Raw genomic sequence first — 24,380 nt, 5'->3', positions numbered from 1 at the left:
TACTCGTAAACTCCTCTGCAACTTCCTAGACGGCCGTACCATGAGAATCAAATTCCAAGGCTGTTACTCTGACTACTTCACACTAAATGCTGGAGTACCCCAGGGATCTGTCCTTTCCCCTACCCTCTACATTTTATACACTAACGACATTCCAACACCTGTATACCACAACTCCATCACACTAGCCTATGCAGACGACATTACACAACTTATCACTCATGCCAATATAGATACACTCACACACAAAACACAAAATGAGGTTGACAGGATAGCCATCTGGGAACAAAAATGGAGGATCAAAACCAATGCAGCAAAATCCAGCATTACGTATTTTAACTACAGGAAACGTGATCCTCCATTACCTGTCGAACTCAGAACAGCTGACACCCGCACTTACTTCCCTATCACACAATCTGTCACTGTCCTTGGCGTTAATCTTGACTACCTTCTTCGTTTACACGGACACATTCACTCAAGGCATGCAATAGCTAGTAAGGCCCTTGCGGGCCTCTACAAGCTGAAACATGCCTCTCAACGCACCAAACTACACCTCTACAAATCCCTAATACGTCCTCTGATAACTTACTCTCCTCTAGCCCTCTCTCTTGCAGCAAAAACAAACTTACTTAAACTGCAGCGTGTCCAGAACAAGGCGCTGCGCTGGGTGCTTGATGTCAGATGGGAGGACTTCGCCACAAGCGAGTCTCTCCATGCCCAGTTAGACGTCCCTGCGCTGAATCTGTACTGGAAGAGGCTCAGTGACAGACAGATAGACAAACTTGAGACACGACATGACTACTGGACCTCTCTCCTTGACGAAGACATTCGCAGACCCACAAACCAACACAACCTTTTCTACTCCTTGCATGATCCTGCTCCTAACCCTACTTACAAATAACCTTAGATCCGCTGACAGGTACCTTCTAAGACAGGTACCATTCTCTGACCCACGTTCGCCTTAGCTTTTTTGGGTTAAGACATGACTCAGTTCTGCACTCCTCTCTAGCTCTAAAGGTCGCAAGTCCCTTACTCCCAGCTCACCCCACCGGAGTCCCAACAGAAGAACCGGAATTTCTCTTTTCAATATCTGTCCCACGATCGCCTTTGCTGCTGGGTTAAGCCCTGGCTCTATTTCTACGACTAAGAACACTCCTCTCCAGCACTATTCTTCGTCTGTCCCGTCTTCCCCGCTCATCCCATTTGGGATCTTACCTGAACTTTCGTTCGTTCGTTCACCCCAGGTAGTTCTGTTTGTGACTTGAAAAAGCCCACTGTGTGGGCGAAACGTAGTCAATAAAGGATCACATTATACTGCATTTGTGTTTATATTGCCATTGTGTCGGTATTTTATACCATTTATTTCCACTAGTCCTTGGTAATGAAATTAACCCTCGAATCTATAATCTAGGTGAAGTAGAGCTTGATCATACAGAATGTGAAAAAGACTTGGGTGTCATGGTAAGCAGAAATCTAAAGCCAAGACAGCAGTGCCTTAGTGTGCGCAACAAGGCTAACAAATTACTTGGATTTATCTCAAGAAGTATAAGTAACAGAAGTCCAAAAGTTATTTTACAGCTCTATGCATCACTAGTGAGGCCTCATTTAGATTATGCTGCTCAGTTTTGGTCTCCTTACTACAGGATGGATATAGACTCATTAGAGAACATACAGAGAAGAATGACTACAATGATTTACTATGTAAGGAATCTCCCGTATGAAGATAGACTTGAAGCCTTAAATCTCCACTCTCTGGAGAGACGTAGAATGAGGGGAGATATTATTGAAGTGTATAAGTGGATGATGGGAATAAACAAAGGAGGGTGTCGAGGGTGTCGAACAAGGTAAGAACCAGAAATAATGGATTTAAGTTAGATAAATTTAGATTTAGAAAGGACATAGGTAAGTACTGGTTTTCTAATAGAGTTGTAGATGCGTGGAACAATCTTCCCAGTTGGGTGATAGAGGCTAGGACCTTGGGTAGCTTTAAGAAGAGATTGGACAAATATGTGAGTGGGAGGGGCTGGGTTTGATTGGTGTCATTGGATACGGGAGTTAATTCTTGGGTAGCTTTAGGTAGAGGTCGTTTTGATAAGGGCCTGCCTTGCATGGGCCAGTAGGCCTTCTGCAGTGTTCCTCCATTCTTATGTTCTTATGTACAGCATCCTCCCTCATGAAAACAACAGGCTCAGTATCATGAAGTGTTCTAAAACTGTGATACCCACTCTCGGACATACAAAATATTGGCCATTATATTCCACGGATACTAATGTCAAACTAGGAACGAAGTCTTGCCTGCTTATGTTCCTTCTCAAGACCGTTGCTGGAGCCCATGTAGACGAAGACAGCTCCACCGTCAGGCAGGAACGGCGCTCCTACGGCCACGTCTGGCAAGTACGTTAATATCATAACCATTATTATCTTCTGAACGTCTTAATACAATGAGACACACGTCACAGATGAGCTTTTATTGGAACCGCGTTCACTCTTCGATGACTTCATCATGACTTGATAGAGCGCTACATACAACGAAACGTAGTTCCAATGAAAGCAAGTCTTACAGCCTTTTTTTTTTCACTATTCTTGGCCACACGCCATTGACCATTATTATAATTGTTATTATTATTATTATTATTATTATTATTATTATTATTATTAGTAGTAGTAGTAGTAGTAGTAGTAGTAGTAGTAGTAGTAGTTGTTGTAGTAGTAGTAGTAGTAGTAGTTGTAGTAGTAGTAGTAGTAGTAGTAGTAGTAGTAGTAGTAGTAGTAGTAGTGGGAGTAGTAATATTCTCTTGGGGAAGGAATAAACTTTTAAAAATCACAAAAAGCCTTGGAAAATCTCAATCAGTATAATGTAAGGAAGGGGACAGGGGAGGGGAGGTACCAGTTCTTCTGTACATTTAAGAATACCATCGTGCACACCATCATTTGTGTGAGCGTACCATGGTAGCCGTCGTTATCTATGTCTCCCAGAGCGGCCACGCAGCTTCCAAAGCGACCATGAGGCCCACTACCCATCCTTGGAGCTCCAGTCTTCTCTCCCTCCATCTACCAAACCATGGAAATGTTATATATCACAAAATGCTGGAATATTGATTAAAATGTGAAAAGGTAGGTAGAAAGGGACGGCAAGCCGAGAAATAGATGACATCTATCATGTGTCATCTACAAGATGTCGTTTTCTTGATGTCATGTACTTGATGCCAGGCAATTTATTTTCAACACTTTATTAGCAAATAAGTAAAGAATATTTTGTATATGTGTCAAAACAAGTAAACAGATTATTTTTTGAGTTGAGTTTATTTTAAGTGAAGCGCTATGACCATTGACCATATGGATCAGTGAGCGCAAAAGGATTTGAAGGCTCGATCCTCCGAGCAGAGGATGACTATATCGCGTTTTCAACTAAGTACTAGACTGTCTAAAGTTAGTCATTTATTTGATTCATTGATAATTAGTCCATGCACATCTTCGTGAATACATTTTGCTCTAGAGGAAAATACTACATCACACAGAGCGATGATATCATACTATGGAACAATGCTCTTCTCCAGACTGAGGGACTGACCACCTCAAAAACTTTAAGGGTGATTACATCGTCTTCAAGTATCTTCTGCTTCTATCAACTTTTCTGTACTTGACTGAAGAAGCCTACTGTGCAGGCGAAACGTTTCATAATAAAGATACCTAACTGTTGCATATGTGTCTTACCTAACAACCACATCACAAGAACAACCAACCTGATATCCCAGTTGCTGGCTAACGTCTCCTGGCAAGTGGAATGTTTTCTGCATATACACGAAAATAGCCCCTTGGTCGTAGTTAGTTGAGGTGTAGTAGAAAGGAGCGCCTGCAACCACGTCCTCCAGTCCATCACCATTAACATCAAGTGTGGTCAGAGAGTAACCAAAAAATGTGAATTTGGTATCTCCTGTGTCCTTGTCGTTACTCTATAAGAAATTCCTTTACATAGTTGTTTCATTTTGGTAAAAAATTAAATTTATTATTATTACTATTATTATTATTATTATTATTATTATTATTATTATTATTATTATTATTATTATTATTATTATTATTATTATTATTATTATTATTATTAATTTTATCCTCATTCTTAAGTCTGTTTATTTGCGTCTGTCGCTGATCTGCGTCAATTTTCTCAGTATCATACAGTGTAACGAGAGAATAAATTATACGAAAATGGTATTGTTAGGAGAGTGTTTGCTTACCGAGGTCTCCGGCGGCTTCATCTTATCCATAACGTTCAGTTTATTTTGGTTAAAGGTATCCTGCTGAAGTATGTAGATGATGGGGCCGAGAATAGTGTCCTGAAAAATAACAATAAACAAGTGGACACAAAGGACTTAATGCGGACAGAAATGTAGGAAATACATTACGATGGATGAGCTTTTAGTGAGTCTGCATCTCTGTGTAGAGCTTCAGCGAGCTTTTATTCCAGAGCTCTAGAAAGTCCTGACCTTATAAAGCTCTGCATAGAGTGAAACGTCGTGCCGGGGAAAGCTCGTTCTGCAGCATGTGTTTTTTTTTTCTCGGTCACAAAAATTATTTGTCACTGTTCATTCTATAGAAACAACACGCATGTCGTGCCGCCTCTCATCGCTTATCATAGTTAATACAGGAAACTGGCAAATTTTTTTTCCCGGGAAATTAGATAGTGTGACAGAGTTTTTGTTAACGTATCGTAAGTGATGGTGCTGTTGTTGCTGTAAAGTTAACAGTGATGGTGCTGTTGTTGCTGTAAAGTTAACAGTGATGGTGCTGTTGTTACTGTAAAGTTAACAGTGATGGTGCTGTTGTTGCTGTAAAGTTAACAGTGATGGTACTGTTGTTACTGTAAAGTTAACAGTGATGGTGCTGTTGTTACTGTAAAGTTAACAGTGATGGTGCTGTTGTTGCTGTAAAGTTAACAGTGATGGTGCTGTTGTTGCTGTAAAGTTAACAGTGATGGTGCTGTTGTTGCTGTAAAGTTAACAGTGATGGTGCTGTTGTTGCTGTAAAGTTAACAGTGATGGTGCTGTTGTTGCTGTAAAGTTAACAGTGATGGTGCTGTTGTTGCTGTAAAGTTAACAGTGATGGTGCTGTTGTTACTGTAAAGTTAACAGTGATGGTGCTGTTGTTGCTGTAAAGTTAACAGTGATTGTGCTGTTGTTGCTGTAAAGTTAACAGTGATGGTGCTGTTGTTACTGTAAAGTTAACAGTGATGGTGCTGTTGTTACTGTAAAGTTAACAGTGATGGTGCTGTTGTTGCTGTAAAGTTAACAGTGATGGTGCTGTTGTTGCTGTAAAGTTAACAGTGATGGTGCTGTTGTTACTGTAAAGTTAACAGTGATGGTGCTGTTGTTACTGTAAAGTCAACAGTGATGGTACTGTTGTTACTGTAAAGTTAACAGTGATGGTGCTGTTGTTACTGTAAAGTCAACAGTGATGGTACTGTTGTTACTGTAAAGTTAACAGTGATGGTGCTGTTGTTACTGTAAAGTCAACAGTGATGGTACTGTTGTTACTGTAAAGTTAACAGTGATGGTGCTGTTGTTACTGTACAGTCAACAGTGATGGTACTGTTGTTACTGTAAAGTTAACAGTGATGGTGCTGTTGTTACTGTAAAGTCAACAGTGATGGTACTGTTGTTACTGTAAAGTCAACAGTGATGGTACTGTTGTTACTGTAAAGTCAACAGTGATGGTACTGTTGTTACTGTAAAGTCAACAGTGATGGTACTGTTGTTACTGTAAAGTCAACAGTGATGGTACTGTTGTTACTGTAAAGTCAACAGTGATGGTACTGTTGTTACTGTAAAGTCAACAGTGATGGTACTGTTGTTACTGTAAAGTCAACAGTGATGGTACTGTTGTTACTGTAAAGTCAACAGTGATGGTGCTGTTGTTACTGTAAGAAACGTCAGTGATGGAACTGTTGTTTACCTGGAGTTTACCTGGAGAGAGTTCCGGGGGTCAACGCCCCCGCGGCCCGGTCCGTGAACAGGCCCCCTGGTGGATCAGAGCCTGATCAATCAGGCTGTTACTGCTGGCTGCACGCAATCCAACGTACGAGCCACAGTCCGGCTGGTCAGGAACCTACTTTAGGTGCTTGTCCAGTGCCAGCTTGAAGACTGCCAGGGGTCTGTTGGTAATCCCCCTTATGTATGCTGGGAGGCAGTTGAACAGTCTCGGGCCCCTGACACTTATTGTATGGTCTCTTAACGTGCTAGTGACACCCCTGCTTTTCATTGGGGGTATGTTGCATCGTCTGCCGAGTGTTTTGCTTTCGTTGTGAGTGATTTTCGTGTGCAAGTTCGGTACTAGTCCCTCTAGGATTTTCCAGGTGTATATAATCATGTATCTCTCCCGCCTGCGTTCCAGGGAATACAGGTTCAGGAACTTCAAGCGCTCCCAGTAATTGAGGTGTTTTATCTCCGTTATGCGCGCCGAGAAGGTTCTCTGTACATTTTCTAGGTCGGCAATTTCACCTGCCTTGAAAGGTGCTGTTAGTGGGCAGCAGTATTCCAGCCTAGATAGAACAAGCGACCTGAAGAGTGTCATCATGGGCTTGGCATCCCTAGTTTTGAAGGTTCTCATTATCCATCCTGTCATTTTTCTAGAAGATGCGATTGATACAATGTTATGGTCCTTGAAGGTGAGATCCTCCGACATGATCACTCCCAGGTCTTTGACGTTGGTTTTTCGCTCTATTTTGTTTTGTACTCTGATGAAGTTTTAATTTCCTCATGTTTACCATATCGGAGTAATTGAAATTTCTCATCGTTGAACTTCATATTGTTTTCTGCAGCTCACTGAAAGATTTGGTTGATGTCCGGCTGGAGCCTTGAAGATTCGGGTGTCATCTGCAAAAGAAGACACGGTGCTGTGGCTGACATCTTTGTCTATATCAGATATGAGGATGAGAAACAAGATGGGAGTGAGTACTGTGCCTTGTGGAACAGAGCTTTTCACCGTAGCCGCCTCAGACTTTACTCTGTTGACTACTACTCTTTGTGTTCTGTTTGTGAGGAAATTATAGATCCATCTACCAATTTTTCCTGTTATTCCTTTAGCACGCGTTTTGTGCGCTATTACGCCATGGTCACACTTGTCGAAGGCTTTTGCAAAGTCTGTATATATTACATCTGCATTCTTTTTGTCTTCTAGTGCATCTAGGACCTTGTCGTAGTGATCCAGTAGCTGAGACAGACAGGAGCGACCTGCTCTAAACCCGTTGCCCTGGGTTGTGTAATTGATGGGTATCTAGATGGGTGGCGATCTTGCTTCTTAGGACCCTTTCAAAGATTTTTATGATATGGGATGTTAGTGCTATCGGTCTGTAGTTCTTTGCTATTGCTTTACTGCCCCCTTTGTGGAGTGGGGCTATGTCTGTTGTTTTTAGTAACTGTGGGACGACCCCCGTGTCCATGCTCCCTCTCCATAGGATGGTAAAAGCTTGTGATGGTAAAAGCTTGCAGTTCTTGATGAACACGGAGTTCCATGAGTCTGGCCCTGGGGCAGAGTGCATGGGTATGTCATTTATCGCCTGTTCGAAGTCATTTGGCGTCAGGATAATATCATTTAGGCTTGTTTTAACCAAATTCTGTGGCTCTCTCATAAAAAATTCATTTTGATCTTCGACTCTCAGTCTGGTTAGCGGCTTGCTAAAAATTGAGTCATAATGGGACTTGAGTAGCTCACTCATTTCCTTGCTGTCATCTGTGTAGGACCCATCTTGTTTAAGTAGGTACCCAATACTGGATGTTGTTCTCGACTTTGATTTGGCATAAGAAAAGAAATACTTTTGGGTTTCTTTCGATTTCATATATGGCTTTTAGTTCTTCTCGCGATTCCTGACTCCTATAAGATTCCTTTAGCTTAAGTTCGATGTTTGCTATTTCTCTGACCAGTGACTCCCTACGCATTTCAGATATATTGGCCTCTTTTAGCCTCTCTGTTATTCTTTTCCGTCGCCTGTAAAGGGAGCGCCTGTCTCTTTCTATTTTACATCTACTCATCCTTTTTCTTAAAGGATACATCGAGTGCCACCGAGTTAATTTGTTCTAGGCATAAGTTGGGGTTTGTGTTGCTTAGTCTGCCTTCCCAGCTTATATCGTTTAGGACTTGATTTACTTGGTCCCACTTTATGTTCTTGTTACTGAAGTTGAATTTGGTGAATGCTCCCTCGTGACTAATCTCATTTTGTCGGTCTGGGGCTCCGCGCATACATGTCTGAACCTCGATTATGTTGTGATCTGAGTATATTGTTTTTGATATGGTGACATTTCGTATCAGATCATCATTGTTAGTGAAGATGAGGTCTCGTGTATTCTCCAGTCTATTAGGCTCTATTATTTGCTGGTTTAAGTTGAATTTTGTGCAGAGATTTAAAAGCTCGTGTGTGTGTGAGTTCTCGTTAGAGCTGCCTCCTGGTGTTATCACTGCAACAACATTATTTGCTATATTCCTCCATTTTAGGTGCCTCAAGTTGAAATTCCCCAGGAGCAAGATGTTGGGGGCAGGAGCTGGCAGATTTTCCAGACAGTGGTCAATTTTTGACAGCTGTTCCTGGAATTGCTGGGACGTTGCATCCGGAGGCTTGTAGACTACCACAGTGACTAGGTTTTGGTTCTCGATCTTTACTGCTAAAACTTCCACTACATCATTTGAGGCATTAAGCAGTTCTGTGCAAACAAGTGACTCTGCGATATACAGGCCAACCCCCCCCCCCCCTTTTGCCTGTTCACTCTGTCATATCTGTATAGGTTGTAACCTGGGATCCATATTTCGGTGTCCAAGTGATCCTTTATGTGGGTCTCAGTGAAAGCCGCGAACATTGCATTTGCCTCTGCAAGCAGTCCACGGATGAAAGGTATTTTGTTGTTCGTTGCTGGCTTTAGACCCTGTATATTTGCAAAGAAGAATGTCATCGGACTGGTGGTATTAGTGGTACTGAGGGGGACTTTTTTCCGGCACTAGTATCTGTATTTTTTGGTTTGGAGTGGAGGCCATCGAGTGTGGTTCCACTCCAGGAATGACTGGATTTGGCATTCGATTTCCGCCACTTCCTGCCAGTTTTTTTTCCTTCCTGGCACTAAAAAGCCTCTCCCTCTTGAGTGGCTGTGGCTACCCAGGTTTTCCCATGGCCTGGATGTTTTGTATCTTTATGTCCCCTTTAGATGGTGTGCCTGGCAATTAAGTTATAGCACAGTCTTTCCTGTACTGAAGAGAGACTCATTTCAGGGTGAAAAAGCTTACAGGAAGTGAGTTTGCATTTTCCTGTTGTCATATGGGCATGGCATTTTCTTGAGTGGTCATAGTTGCACGTCCCATCTGTTTTTCCAGATTTCCCATGCCTGCAGATACCAAGTGCATAGTATGTGCACAGGCTTGGTTTCCGTTTGCCTTGGGTTTCTGTGACTGTATTCCCTGTTGGTGCATGTTTACCTGTCTCATTCCTACCCTCACTAGTACTAGCAATGGAGCTCTCACCAGTTGTTTTTGGTAATATATCCTCACTATTGCTAGTGGAGTCCCCTTGTTTGCTATCTCCTGTGGTATTACTAGTTTGTAATATTGGTTTTATCTTGTCCTTGACTACACTTGTTTCCCCACTACAGCTCCTGTCTCCCTTGAGGTCATTTATATGCATTCCTTCATGCGTACATTTACTGACTACCTGGACAGCATCTCCATCCTCACCATTACTGTCTCCCAGGACAGCACCTCCATCTTCACCATTACTGTTACCCAGGACAGCACCTCCATCTTCACCATTACTGTTACCCAGGACAGCACCTCCAGCCTTACAGTTTCTGACTACATGGCCAGTACCAAGGGCGATAGCATCCAGCCCAGACTTTTTATTTTCCCATCTGTTATAGAATGCTTCCAGGTTTTCTATGAAGGCTGCTCTGATGTTATCCTCTTTTAATACCAATGTGATTTTAATCCACAGATTTATCTCATTTGGGCATACCCAAAAACACTTCCCTGATTTTATACTGCTTGTAGATAGTTCTTGGATATCTGCACAAGGGGCACGACACCAATTTTCACAAAAATGGCAAGTAATCCATGTGGAAGCCCGTTTGTTTGATTGACTGCAGACTACACAGAGCTTCATAATGTGATTTGAATGGTTGATTTACTACAGTTCTACTAGTAACCCTTTGAATATTCTACTAATAACCTCCTTAAAGTGAAGTTCTGGCTATTTGTATTTCTATTTCTAGCTGTACTTGTATATTAGGACAGCTTACCGGTGTACCTTCCTGTTTTACATTTATTGTTTGTGTTTGATAAGGGCGCCTAAAACCCCGTCTATTTACAGTCTGCTTTATTGTCCAACGAATCCGTTTGAAACCGGTCAATGGTTCGGATCAGCCAAGGGTTCGGAACCAGCCGGATCTGATCAGTGGGTCGCTTATTTAAAACACATCTGGTCGGTGATTTGGGCTAACACATGAAGGAACTACTGGAAATTATTTAAACGAGTAATATGTGATTAGATTGATACAAAATTATAACTTGCGTGTTGAAGAACCGGTGATTGCTGGCAGCTCGTACAATGACGAACGGTCGAGACCTCAACCCTTATTTACAGCCTGAAGGATTATCGATCACTGTATCTAGCTTTTCTAGTTTTTTTCCGTCTCCACCACAACAAATGCTATATTTTCACTATAGTTGACTGGTGAAATTATTGGAGGAAAGACGCTTTTTCTGGAGTGATATTTGCTTCTCGTTGTGTATATTGCGACCGCTGGTAACTATAGGTTATATGAATTTCACTCTATACGTCTGGTATTTCAAGAATGGAGAAAAAACTAATGAAAGTCACTCCACTCCACTAAGTACCATTATATTACTGGTCAGTTGCTACTACAACACTGTATTCTGCTATTCACTGGTATCACTAGATTATATCGAGGTACACAAGCAGGTCAGGAAGATTATTAAAACAGCTGACTTGTGTGGTAAGTTTCTGGCGACTTCTGGCAACTGCCTCTTTAGTCCTATCACTTCAGTTTCAATTACACCTGTTTTAAATGACACTTTAGCATTTATTATCTATATACTAGGGTGCCACTGTAGTATACACTATAACACTATGTATACACAATATTATCAGGGAGACTTTCTTTCCTCTGACTAAGTTCTATTATCATTATTTTGCACACGGCACACTAGGCCTATGATTCCCCTCTGGCAGTAAAACTCTGCTAGGTATTGCACACTAATCCTCCTTTATGACTCAGTATGTACTATTTTCTCCCCAAGATTGGTTCCAAGCGCTAGAGGGATGTATCGTATAAGACCGCTGGCACAAATTAAAGTTCTAGCACGTAAGAGAGACCGTGAAAACACGAGAAACAAGGAGCACAACGAGGCACGGCGGGCACGGCAGACACTAGATTCCAGACAACAGTGATAGAATTTCTGTTGTTTAATCACCAGTGGCAAAAACTACTGTTATTATTGTCCAAAAAAATATCAAAGTACTGCATATGTGTCTTAGACATCTACTTGTTGGTATACCATTAATATATCACTAAAGCACCTTTAATATTCTATTAATAGGTCATTAAATATAATAATATACCTTCAATGTAACAATACAAAGTCTGTAACCTACATGACAGGTCTTCCTACTACGTACCCTGTCATCGACTTTCAGCTGCCTGGTGCTTACAGTCCGTGGCATTGAGGACACTATGGCAGGAACACCGCCAAATATTATGCCGGCAACGCTGTAGCCCAGATACAGATCCGTCACTGTAGTATAAAGTGGTAGCGGGGAGCTCGCGCTGGCGTCGTAGATCTGATCAACGTCCTGGAGGGTGAGATGGCTCACTCGTCTCAGAGAAGTGACGTTCTCTAGCGACTGCTCTAAATCCATCTCCCACGTGTCACCTGCCGGATGATAAGGAAAGAACTTTAGGAACTGAAAGTGTTTCCGTCGAGGTGCGATCCCCGTCTCCCACAAGCCCAACCCTCTATACCTCACTGCATGCAAAAGGAATGCCCCAGGAGAGGCATTTGCAAGTTATCGCACTGACACTAACATCACATTTTCTTCAGCAGAACGGCAAATTGGCACCTACCCAGGCCAATACCAATTCGAAAATTTAAAGCTTATCTGAAAATGCATTCTCTAGTTATCGCACAGAGACTAACGCCCGAGAATACACCGTACCTTTTGGCTTAAAGCCACTCAGAAGTGGTATTATTAGGTTATCAGCCTTGAAAGTTTGCAGCCGATCTGATCACGCGTTCACAAATTATCGCAAGAGCCCTTCACACGCATCGAGGCCCCTTCCTCTCTCTTGAAGGGCATATTACCAGCAGTGACACACCCAACACTACATACCTTGAACAAAATTTATGAAAACAAGCAATCTCTCTCCTGAAGCTCTGAGGTGCTTGATCACTCTTTGTAAAGCTCTGAGGTGCTTGATCACTCTTTGTAAAGCTCTGAGGTACTGGATCACTCTTTGTAAAGCTCTGAGGTGCTTGATCACTCTTTGTAAAGCTCTGAGGTACTGGATCACTCTTTGTAAAGCTCTGAGGTGCTTGATCACTCTTTGTAAAACTCTGAGGTACTGGATCACTCTTTGTAAAGCTCTGAGGTACTTGATCACTCTTTGTAAAGCTCTGAGGTACTGGATCACTCTTTGTAAAGCTCTGAGGTGCTGGATCACTCTTTGTAAAGCTCTGAGGTGCTTGATCACTCTTTGTAAAGCTCTGAGGTAATGGATCACTCTTTGTAAAGCTCTGAGGTGCTTGATCACTCTTTGTAAAGCTCTGAGGTGCTTGATCACTCTTTGTAAAGCTCTGAGGTGCTTGATCACTCTTTGTAAAGCTCTGAGGTACTGGATCACTCTTTGTAAAGCTCTGAGGTGCTTGATCACTCTTTGTAAAACTCTGAGGTACTGGATCACTCTTTGTAAAGCTCTGAGGTACTTGATCACTCTTTGTAAAGCTCTGAGGTACTGGATCACTCTTTGTAAAGCTCTGAGGTGCTGGATCACTCTTTGTAAAGCTCTGAGGTGCTTGATCACTCTTTGTAAAGCTCTGAGGTGCTTGATCACTCTTTGTAAAGCTCTGAGGTAATGGATCACTCTTTGTAAAGCTCTGAGGTGCTTGATCACTCTTTGTAAAGCTCTGAGGTGCTTGATCACTCTTTGTAAAGCTCTGAGGTGCTTGATCACTCTTTGTAAAGCTCTGAGGTGCTTGATCACTCTTTGTAAAGCTCTGAGGTGCTTGATCATTCTTTGTAAAGCTCTGAGGTGCTTGATCACTCATTGTGAAGCTCTGAGGTGCTTGATCACTCTTTGTAAAGCTCTGAGGTGCTTGATCACTCTTTGTAAAGCTCTGAGGTGCTTGATCACTCTTTGTAAAGCTCTGAGGTGCTTGATCACTCTTTGTAAAGCTCTGAGGTGCTTGATCACTCTTTGTAAAGCTCTGAGGTGCTTGATTACTCTTTGTAAAGCTCTGAGGTACTGGATCACTCTTTGTAAAGCTCTGAGGTGCTGGATCACTCTTTGTAAAGCTCTGAGGTACTGGATCACTCTTTGTAAAGCTCTGAGGTACTGGATCACTCTTTGTAAAGCTCTGAGATACTGGATCACTCTTTGTAAAGCTCTGAGGTGCTTGATTACTCTTTGTAAAGCTCTGAGGTGCTGGATCACTCTTTGTAAAGCTCTGAGGTACTGGATCACTCTTTGTAAAGCTCTGAGGTGCTGGATCACTCTTTGTAAAGCTCTGAGGTACTGGATCACTCTTTGTAAAGCTCTGAGGTACTGGATCACTCTTTGTAAAGCTCTGAGGTGCTGGATCACTCTTTGTAAAGCTCTGAGGTACTGGATCACTCTTTGTAAAGCTCTGAGGTGCTGGATCACTCTTTGTAAAGCTCTGACGTACTGGATCACTCTTTGAAAAGCTCTGAGGTACTGGATCACTCTTTGTAAAGCTCTGAGGTGCTGGATCACTCTTTGTAAAGCTCTGAGGTACTGGATCACTCTTTGTAAAGCTCTGAGGTACTGGATCACTCTTTGTAAAGCTCTGAGGTACTGGATCACTCTTTGTAAAGCTCTGAGGTGCTGGATCACTCTTTGTAAAGCTCTGAGGTGCTTGATTACTCTTTGTAAAGCTCTGAGGTGCTGGATCACTCTTTGTAAAGCTCTGAGGTGCTTGATTACTCTTTGTAAAGCTCTGAGGTGCTTGATTACTCTTTGTAAAGCTCTGAGGTACTGGATCACTCTTTGTAAAGCTCTGAGGTGCTTGATCACTCTTTGTAAAGCTCTGAGGTGCTTGATCACTCTTTGTAAAGCTCTGAGGTGCTTGATCACTCTTTGTAAAGCTCTGAGGTACTGGATCACTCTTTGTAAAGCTCTGAGGTACTTGATCACTCTTTGTAAAGCTCTGAGGTGCTTGATCACTCTTTGTAAAGCTCTGAGGTACTTGATCACTCTTTGTAAAGCTCTACAGTAATTGAGCACTCTTTCTAAAGCTCTCAGGTGCTTGATCACTCTTTGTAAAGCTCTGAGGTGCTTGATCACTCTTTGTAAAGCTCTGAGGTACTGGATCACTCTTTGTAAAGCTCTGAGGTACTTGATCACTCTTTGTAAAGCTCTGAGGTGCTTGATCACTCTTTGTAAAGCTCTGAGGTACTTGATCACTCTTTGTAAAGCTCTACAGTAATTGAGCACTCTTTCTAAAGCTCTGAGGTGCTTGATCACTCTTTGTAAAGCTCTGAGGTACTTGATCACTCTTTGTAAAGCTCTACAGTAATTGAGCACTCTTTCTAAAGCTCTCAGGTGCTTGATCACTCTTTGTAAAGCTCTGAGGTACTTGATCACTCTTTGTAAAGCTCTGAGGTGCTGGATCACTCTTTGTAAAGCTCTGAGGTGCTTGATTACTCTTTGTAAAGCTCTGAGGTGCTTGATTACTCTTTGTAAAGCTCTGAGGTACTGGATCACTCATTGTGAAGCTCTGAGGTGCTTGATCACTCTTTGTAAAGCTCTGAGGTGCTTGATCACTCTTTGTAAAGCTCTGAGGTGCTTGATCACTCTTTGTAAAGCTCTGAGGTACTGGATCACTCTTTGTAAAGCTCTGAGGTACTTGATCACTCTTTGTAAAGCTCTGAGGTGCTTGATCACTCTTTGTAAAGCTCTGAGGTACTTGATCACTCTTTGTAAAGCTCTACAGTAATTGAGCACTCTTTCTAAAGCTCTCAGGTGCTTGATCACTCTTTGTAAAGCTCAGAGGTGCTTGATCACTCTTTGTAAAGCTCTGAGGTACTTGAGCGCTCTTTCTAAAGCTTTGAGGTGCTAGATCACTCTTTGTAAAGCTCTAAGGTACTTGAGCACTCTTTCTAAAGCTCTGAGGTGCTTGATCACGCTTTGTAAAGCTCTGGGGTACTTGATCACCCTTTGTAAAGCTCTTTGATACTCAGTCATTCAGTATAGAGCTCTAAAACACGCGATCATTCAGTATAGAGCTCTGAAACACTCGATCATTCAGTATAGAACTCTGAAACATTCGGTCATTCAGTATAGAGCTCTGAAACACTCGATCATTCAGTATAGAACTCTGAAACACTCGGTCATTCAGTACAGAACTCTGAAACACTCGGTCATTCAGTATAGAACTCTGAAACAATCTATCATTCAGTATAGAACTCTGAAACACTCGGTCATTCAGTATAGAGCTCTGAAACACTCGGTCATTCAGTATAGAGCTCTGAAACAATCTATCATTCAGTATAGAACTCTGAAACACTCGATCATTCAATATAGAGCTCTGAAACAATCTATCATTCAGTATAGAACTCTGAAACACTCGGTCATTCAGTATAGAGCTCTGAAACAATCTATCATTCAGTATAGAACTCTGAAACACTCGGTCATTCAGTATAGAACTCTGAAACACTCGGTCATTCAGTATAGAGCTCTGAAACATTCGATCATTCAGTACAGAACTCTGAAACACTCGATCATTCAATATAGAGCTCTGAAACAATCTATCATTCAGTATAGAACTCTGAAACACTCGGTCATTCAGTATAGAGCTCTGAAACACTCGGTCATTCAGTATAGAACTCTGAAACACTCGATCATTCAGAATAGAGCTCTGAAACACTTGATCATTCAGTATAGAGCTCTGAAACACTCGGTCATTCAGTATAGAGCTCTGAAACACTCGATCATTCAGTACAGAACTCTGAAACACTCGGTCATTCAATATAGAGCTCTGAAACAATCTATCATTCAGTATAGAGCTCTGAAACAATCTATCATTCAGTATAGAACTCTGAAACACTCGGTCATTCAGTATAGAACTCTGAAACACTCGATCATTCAGTATAGAGCTCTGAAACACTCGATCATTCAGTATAGAGCTCTGAAACACTCGGTCATTCAGTATAGAGTTCTGAAACACCCGGTCATTCAGTATAGAGCGCTGAAACATTCGATCATTCAGTATGGAGCTCTGAAACACTCGATCATTCAGTATAGAGCTCTGAAACACTCGGTCATTCAGTATAGAGCTCTGAAACACTCGGTCATTCAGTATAGAGCTCTGAAACACTCGATCATTCAGTACAGAACTCTGAAACACTCGGTCATTCAATATAGAGCTCTGAAACAATCTATCATTCAGTATAGAACTCTGAAACACTCGGTCATTCAGTATAGAACTCTGAAACACTCGATCATTCAGTATAGAGCTCTGAAACACTCGATCATTCAGTATAGAGCTCTGAAACACTCGGTCATTCAGTATAGAGTTCTGAAACACCCGGTCATTCAGTATAGAGCGCTGAAACATTCGATCATTCAGTATGGAGCTCTGAAACACTCGATCATTCAGTATAGAGCTCTGAAACACTCGGTCATTCAGTATAGAGCTCTGAAACACTCGGTCATTCAGTATAGAGCTCTGAAACACTCGATCATTCAGTATAGAGCTCTGATATACTCGATCATTCAACATTGAGCTCTGAAACACTCGATCATTCAGTATAGAGCTCTGAAACACTCGATCATTCAGTATAGAGCTCTGAAATACTCGATCATTCAGTATAGAGCTCTGAAACACTCGGTCATTCAGTATAGAGCTCTGAAACACTCGGTCATTCAGTATAGAGCTCTGAAACACTCGATCATTCAGTATAGAGCTCTGAAACACTCGATCATTCAACATTGAGCTCTGAAACACTCGATCATTCAGTATAGAGCTCTGAAACACTCGATCATTCAGTATAGAGCTCTGAAATACTCGATCATTCAGTATAGAGCTCTGAAACACTCGGTCATTCAGTATAGAGCTCTGAAACACTCGGTCATTCAGTATAGAGCTCTGAAACACTCGATCGCTCAGTATAGAGCTCTGAAACACTCGATCATTCAGTATAGAGCTCTGAAACACTCGGTCATTCAGTATAGATGTCTGAAACACTCGGTCATTCAGTATAGAGCTCTGAAACACTCGGTCATTCAGTATAGAGCTCTGAAACACTCGGTCATTCAGTATAGAGCTCTGAAACACTCGGTCATTCAGTATAGAGCTCTGAAATGTTCAGTCAGTCAGTGATGAAAAATGTTTAATTTTTCATAACTTGTGTTTGTTAGTAATGTTGTTTAGTAACGAAGATACGACTCCAGGGACGACTTCTGTCTGTACAAGGTGCCGCTCAACACCACGTTTTTCCCAGCAACTCCAGGAAAAACTCAACACTTGGTGAAACGTTGTATAAATGAAGAAATTTTAACGGTCATACCTTTGTCACCAACTGTCGGTGGGGCCAGAGACGTTTGTGCTCAGTTCGAAACGTTTATTAAAACAAATAAGACGTTTTGCTAAGTTTATAATGAACCGCTCCTTATATTTATTTACTTATTATATGAAAAACAGAGCACTGAAAAATGTGCCGTCGTGACGACACTCGCATGGCGTGATTCACCTCTTTCACACACTTCGTGGTAAATGCTGATATATGTAACTAACCTTGCCAGTTCCAGCAGCCAGGAGAGCCCACCGTGAAAGATTGCTCGCCCTGAAAAAATATATTTGCAAATGTGTGTGTATATATATATATATATATATATATATATATATATATATATATATATATATATATATATATATATATATATATATATATATATATATATATATATATATATATATATATATATGCAATAAGATCACAGCAAACAGGTGATTTCAGAATATGCAAAACAACCATTGTGAAAGAATAGAGAAATTCCAAGCGCTTTCGTGACTACTCACATTATCAAGGAACATTGGAAGTAAAGCATCAAAGGAAGGTATATAAGGGGTCTGGCCAACACTTCACTATCAGATCCCACAACAGTTAAACACCTGGCACACGCCGGCCCAACTGGACAGGTCCTTCGCACAACTCAGCAACAAACTATTCTACCCAAGAAAATTTTAAAAATTATTATTTGTCCAGTGTATTATTAAATTCTTCCCAAATTCTATTAATTATAAAAGGATCTAATTTATATAAACCAAAAGAAATATTCAAATTATTGTCAAAACTGCTTTTTATGAAACAAGATTCAATTATATTCCTGTCGACCATGGACTTGCTTGATACTACTTTCTCAACTTTTTGAAAATCAATTGGATGGTTAAAATCTCTTACACGAATAAATAGAACATTGGAATCTTGTCCAGTTCTAATGCTATATTTATGTTGTTTTAATCTTAGTTCGAGATTTTTACCAGTTTGACCGTAACAAACTTAATCGCAAATTTTACAAGGAATCTTATAGACACATCTATCAGCATTTTGGGGGGAATTCTTTATCAAAAGTTTTTTTACTGTATCAAGATTTTTGAATACAACTTTAATATTAAAAGTCTTAAGAAGAGAAGGCATGTCAACCAAGTTTTCATGGTAAGGGAGAACCAACATATTTTTAGTTGAATAAGGCTGGTTGTCCCTCTTTGGATTGTAAAAAGTATTTCTAGCAACTTTAAAAGATTTATCAATTACATTTCTTGGGTATTTTAAATCATTACCTATTTCATAAATTTTGGATATTTCCTCATCTATGAACTCAGGACTACAAATTAGTAAAGCTCTCAAAAACATTGATGAGAAAACAGACAGTTTGACTCTATCTTGATGCGAAGAATAATAGTGGACATAGGAACAGTTATTTGTAGGTTTTCTGTAAATTTTAAATTTGAATTCATTATTACCCTTAATAATTAAAACATATAGAAAAGGCAATGAGTTATTTTCTTCAAACTCAACAGTAAAGTTTATAGAATGGGCTAAGCTATTTAATTTTCCAAGGAAATTGTGTATATCTATATTTTTGGGCATAAGACACAAAATATCATCAACATATCTGAACCATTTAGCTCTATTAGGGAGGATTGTGTTAAGCAACCTTGTTTCAAAAAATTCCATGTATAGGTTACTAAGAACAGGTGAAAGAGGATTTCCCATTGCCATACCAAACTTCTGAGTGTAAAACTTATCATTAAATACAAATTTTGCATCAACAATGCAAAGTTTAATAAGTTTAATGATAGTAGGAAATGGCAATGGTAAATCATAGTTAGCGAGTTCTTCAATTAAGAAACTTAATAAATCGTCTTATGATACACTTAATAACAATAAAAATTTGCGCCTTACTAAAGCAGACAAAAAAAATGCAATAGTAATTATGAAAGAAAATGATTACCAAGAAAAAATGAGTAACCTCTTAGATGATACTGAAACCTATTCTAAACTTAGGAAAAATCCCCTAGAAACCGTTAACAGCAATTTCAATAAAACAATAAAACTTCTACTGAAAGGCAAAGATGAATTAGTCAAACAATTTACTTCCACTAATCCATCTTTACCTTACATGTATGGACTAATAAAAACACACAAACCAGGGAATCCAGTCAGACCAATTATTAGCTCCATAGGGTCAGTTTCATATAAATTATCCAAATGGCTTGTTGATATTTTGAGCCCTGTTGTTGGCAAAATTTCTAACTTTAATGTTAAAAACAACATTGACTTAGTTGATAAATTAAGCTCCTTGACTGACTTAAATGATTTTAACATGGTTAGTTTTGATGTTACTTCCTTGTTTACGAAAGTTCCTGTTGATGATTTATTAAGTTTCTTATCTGAAGAACTCGTTAATTATGATTTACCATTGCCAGTTCCTACTATCATTAAACTTATTAAACTTTGCATTGTTGATGCAAAATTTGTATTTAATGATAAGTTTTACACTCAGAAGTTTGGTATGGCAATGGGAAATCCTCTTTCACCTGTTCTTAGTAACCTATACATGGAATTTTTTGAAACAAGGTTGCTTAACACAATCCTCCCTAATAGAGCTAAATGGTTCAGATATGTTGATGATATTTTGTGTCTTACGCCCAAAAATGTAGATATACACCATTTCCTTGGAAAATTAAATAGCTTAGCTCATTCTATAAACTTTACTGTTGAGTTTGAAGAAAATAACTCATTGCCTTTTCTAGATATTTTAATTATTAATGGTAATAATGAATTCAAATTTAAAATTTACAGAAAACCTACCAATAACTGTTCCTATGTCCACTATTATTCTTCGCATCAAGATAGAGTCAAACTGTCTGTTTTCTCATCAATGTTTTTGAGAGCTTTACGAATTTATAGTCCTGAGTTCATAGATGAGGAAATATCCAAAATTTATGAAATAGGTAATGATTTAAAATACCCAAGAAATGTAATTGATAAATCTTTTAAAGTTGCTAGAAATAATTTTTACAATCCAAAAAGGGACAACCAGCCTTATTCAACTAAAAATATGTTGGTTCTCCCTTACCATGAAAACTTGGTTGATATGCCTTCTCTTCTTAAGACTTTTAATATTAAAGTTGTATTCAAAAATCTTGATACAGTAAATGAATTCCCCCCAAAATGCTGATAGATGTGTCTATAAGATTCCTTGTAAAATTTGCGATAAAGTTTATTACGGTCAAACTGGTAAAAATCTCGAACTAAGATTAAAACAACATAAATATAGCATTAGAACTGGACAAGATTTCAATGCTCTATTTATTCATGTAAGAGATTTTAACCATCCAATTGATTTTCAAAAAGTTGAGTAAGTAGTATCAAGCAAGTCCATGGTCGACAGGAATATAATTGAATCTTGTTTCATAAAAAGCAGTTTTGACAATAATATGAATATTTCTTTTGGTTTATATAAATTAGATCCTTTTATAATTAATAGAATTTGGGAAGAATTTAATAATACACTGGACAAATAATAATTTTTAAAATTTTCTTGGGTAGAATAGTTTGTTGGTGGGTTGTGCGAAGGACCGCGCGTCAGGTGTTTAACTGTTGTGGGATCTGATAGTGAGGTGTTGGCCAGACCCCTTATATACCTTCCTTTGATGCTTTACTTTCATAGTTCCTTGATAATGTGAGTAGTCACGAAAGCGCTTGGAATTTCTCTATTCTTTCACAGTGGTTGTTTTGCATATGTATATATATATATATATATATATATATATATATATATATATATATATATATATATATATATATATATATATATATATATATATATATATATATATATATATATATATATATATATATATATATATATATATATATATATATATATATATATATATATATATATATATATATATATATATATATATATATATATATATATATATATATATATATATATATATATATATATATATATATATATATATATATATAGACTGTTCCTCTCAGCGCACACACAACAAGGGAGTTAGACTCGTCAGAATATATACAGAGTATATTTTATAAATCGAACAATTTATAAAACATTTTACATTACTGTCTCCATTCTGTGAAGATACTGCATGACAGACTGAAAGGCAGGTTTTATAATGTTTATGGTTGTAAACTGACGTCTTGAATAGGAATTTTAAAGGCAACTTCAATGTTATTAGCTAACATTTTTCTCTGAAACATAATAATTACCATCATGTCTTCTTTGATACATTATTACTTTACATTTTCTCTGATGTTCGCCTCTCATCATGCCTCTTTTGGGCTCAACTTTAAACTATTTAGAGTTTCCACATGATAGTGTAAATAACACTGGTCTGCATTTGAAATGTTTTTAAATTTTAGTTTTATTCATGGTTGCGATCTTACATATTCTTCGGCTGCTGATTGCAAATATCTAAACCATTTTGCTCTATCAGGTAAGAATTTTGATTAAAATACAAATTAATGATAATAAAAAGTGGGAATTTATAAAAAATTAGGCAAGTAACCATGTAAAAACACATTCTGTTTGTTTTAAGAACATATGAATTCTAAATCAATATGAATCAAATCAAATGATTTTATTAAAAAATATGCTCATAATGGTTAGCCTACATATTGAATCAAAGGAAGGAGAATCGCTTTGCTTGTGCTGTGCATCGAGAACATTACGCTTCAATGACCAGCAGTAATCCACCATCATGCTGACCTTCCATTTGCCTGGTATCGAGTTTCCATGGTGCAAATATCCTGATGGAACCACTCTCCTTGTTCCTCACTGTAGTCCCCAAAATTGTTGGGAAAATAGTCAAGACGTGAGTGCAAAAAGTGCATCTTCACACTCATTCTAGACCGAAGTTGTTGGAAAGTTGAAATCAGGTCTTTGATCATTTTTTTCATATTCGGGGGAGCGCCTGTTTCCCAGGAAGTTGTGGACAATGTGCTTGAATGAAAACCAGACATTCACTTCGACACCTGCTAATGCTTCATCAAAATGCTTGTCCTTCATTAATTCCCGAATCTGAGGGCCAACAAAGATTCCTGCTTTTTCCTTGCCTTCACTTATACGAGGAAACTTTGGCTCCAGGTACTTGAAAGCTGTTCTATTCTTGTTCAAGACCTTCACAAAATTTTTCATTAGCCCTAATTTGATGTGGAGTGGTGGCAGCAGAATTTTCTTGGGGTCAACTAGTGGCACAGATTTTACGTTGTGATTTCCGGGTAGGATGCTGGTTCTTGGTGGCCTGTATTTTTGTTCATAGTGCTATCCCAAAGACACAAAAAACAGGGATACTTGGTGTATTCGCCTTGAAGATCTAGTAGGAGAGCAATAACTTTTAAATCACCACAAATGAGAAAATTGTGATTCTGGAACTTGACTGCAGATATTAGTGTCTTCATATTTGCGTAAGTTTCTGACATTTGGACACTATGGCCAATTGGCACAGATGCAGCTGTGTTGCCATTGTAGAGAAGTACAGCCTTTAAACTTCTTTTAGAAGAATCAATGATGATTCTCCATTCATCTGATTTGTATGACATCCCACTGTGTTCAATAAGGCCAGAAATATTTGAACTGAGTGATTTCCACTTCACGATGACGGTACGAAACGAATGTTGTTCCAAGAGCTAGAAGCCCGTGTTCCTTCAGTCTAGAGCCAAGTAAGTGTGCACTTTCCTTTGGAAGGTTAAGGTCTCTCACCAAGTCATTGAGGTCAACTTGGCTGAAGGGTTTGGGATCGTCATTTGTTGGTGATTCAAAGTCTACTTTCATCTCCTTAGAATCACTGGTATCAGACTCGGATGAAATTTGCCATGTCTCAGGTGACACAGGTACAGGATTATCTTCAGAGTGTGGAACAGGCCATGTTTCTGAAGGAATATTTGGGTATATTATGCGATCTTTAGTCTTCTTGTTGAATCCAGCTACTTTAGTCATACAAAAGTAGCAGTCATCATGGTGGTTCATCTACTCCCACCATACCATTGGTACTCCAAAGGGCATACATTTAAGTTTTCCAACTGATCACATTTGGAGTTTACTGATACAACTCTTGCAAACTTTGTGTGGTGCAAATGGTTTGTCCTGGTCTCCAAGTTTGCAGCCAAAATAAGCAAAATAGCAGCGCTATTTTGCCCGCAGACATAGCAAAATATATCTGGTGAATTTATGCAGCCTCTAGACATATCAATAATCTGACAATAATGAAAAATGTATTAGATTTAATATTTAAGCCAATGTAAGGTAAGCATTTTAATTGGTAATATACCACTTTCTCATTTACTTATGTTATAAGTAAAGAGAAAAGTAACGTTTCCGTATAACTTGACAACCTGATGTGACAGAGATGAAGAAAAAACACAATGAATCACTATTTTCCATATATATATATATATATATATATATATATATATATATATATATATATATATATATATATACCGAAAAAAATACCATAGAGTCAATAAAAAACAACATGCAGACCAGTGTAATAATAATAATAATAATAATAATAATAATAATAATAATAATAATAATAATAATAATAATAAT

The 24,380-nt window shown here is 39.0% G+C and overlaps 1 protein-coding gene across 1 annotated transcript in view; it reads right to left on the bottom strand.

Annotated features, from left to right (window-relative positions):
* The window catches only part of LOC128694485 (integrin alpha-8), a 157,860-nt gene that overhangs the window by 112,822 nt on the left and 20,658 nt on the right, over window positions 1–24,380 (bottom strand). The window contains exons 5-10 of the mRNA XM_070081543.1: window positions 18,019–18,067; window positions 11,666–11,919; window positions 4,233–4,331; window positions 3,741–3,950; window positions 2,943–3,048; window positions 2,293–2,384 (exon numbers count right to left, since the gene is read on the bottom strand). Coding sequence (XP_069937644.1) covers window positions 2,293–2,384; window positions 2,943–3,048; window positions 3,741–3,950; window positions 4,233–4,331; window positions 11,666–11,919; window positions 18,019–18,067 — 810 coding nt within the window. The remainder of the gene's footprint in view (window positions 1–2,292; window positions 2,385–2,942; window positions 3,049–3,740; window positions 3,951–4,232; window positions 4,332–11,665; window positions 11,920–18,018; window positions 18,068–24,380) is intronic.

Source organism: Cherax quadricarinatus, chromosome 6, assembly GCF_038502225.1.
Source record: "Cherax quadricarinatus isolate ZL_2023a chromosome 6, ASM3850222v1, whole genome shotgun sequence".
In the NCBI taxonomy this organism is placed as follows: domain Eukaryota; kingdom Metazoa; phylum Arthropoda; class Malacostraca; order Decapoda; family Parastacidae; genus Cherax; species Cherax quadricarinatus.
This window is presented reverse-complemented; position numbering and strand designations above follow the sequence as displayed.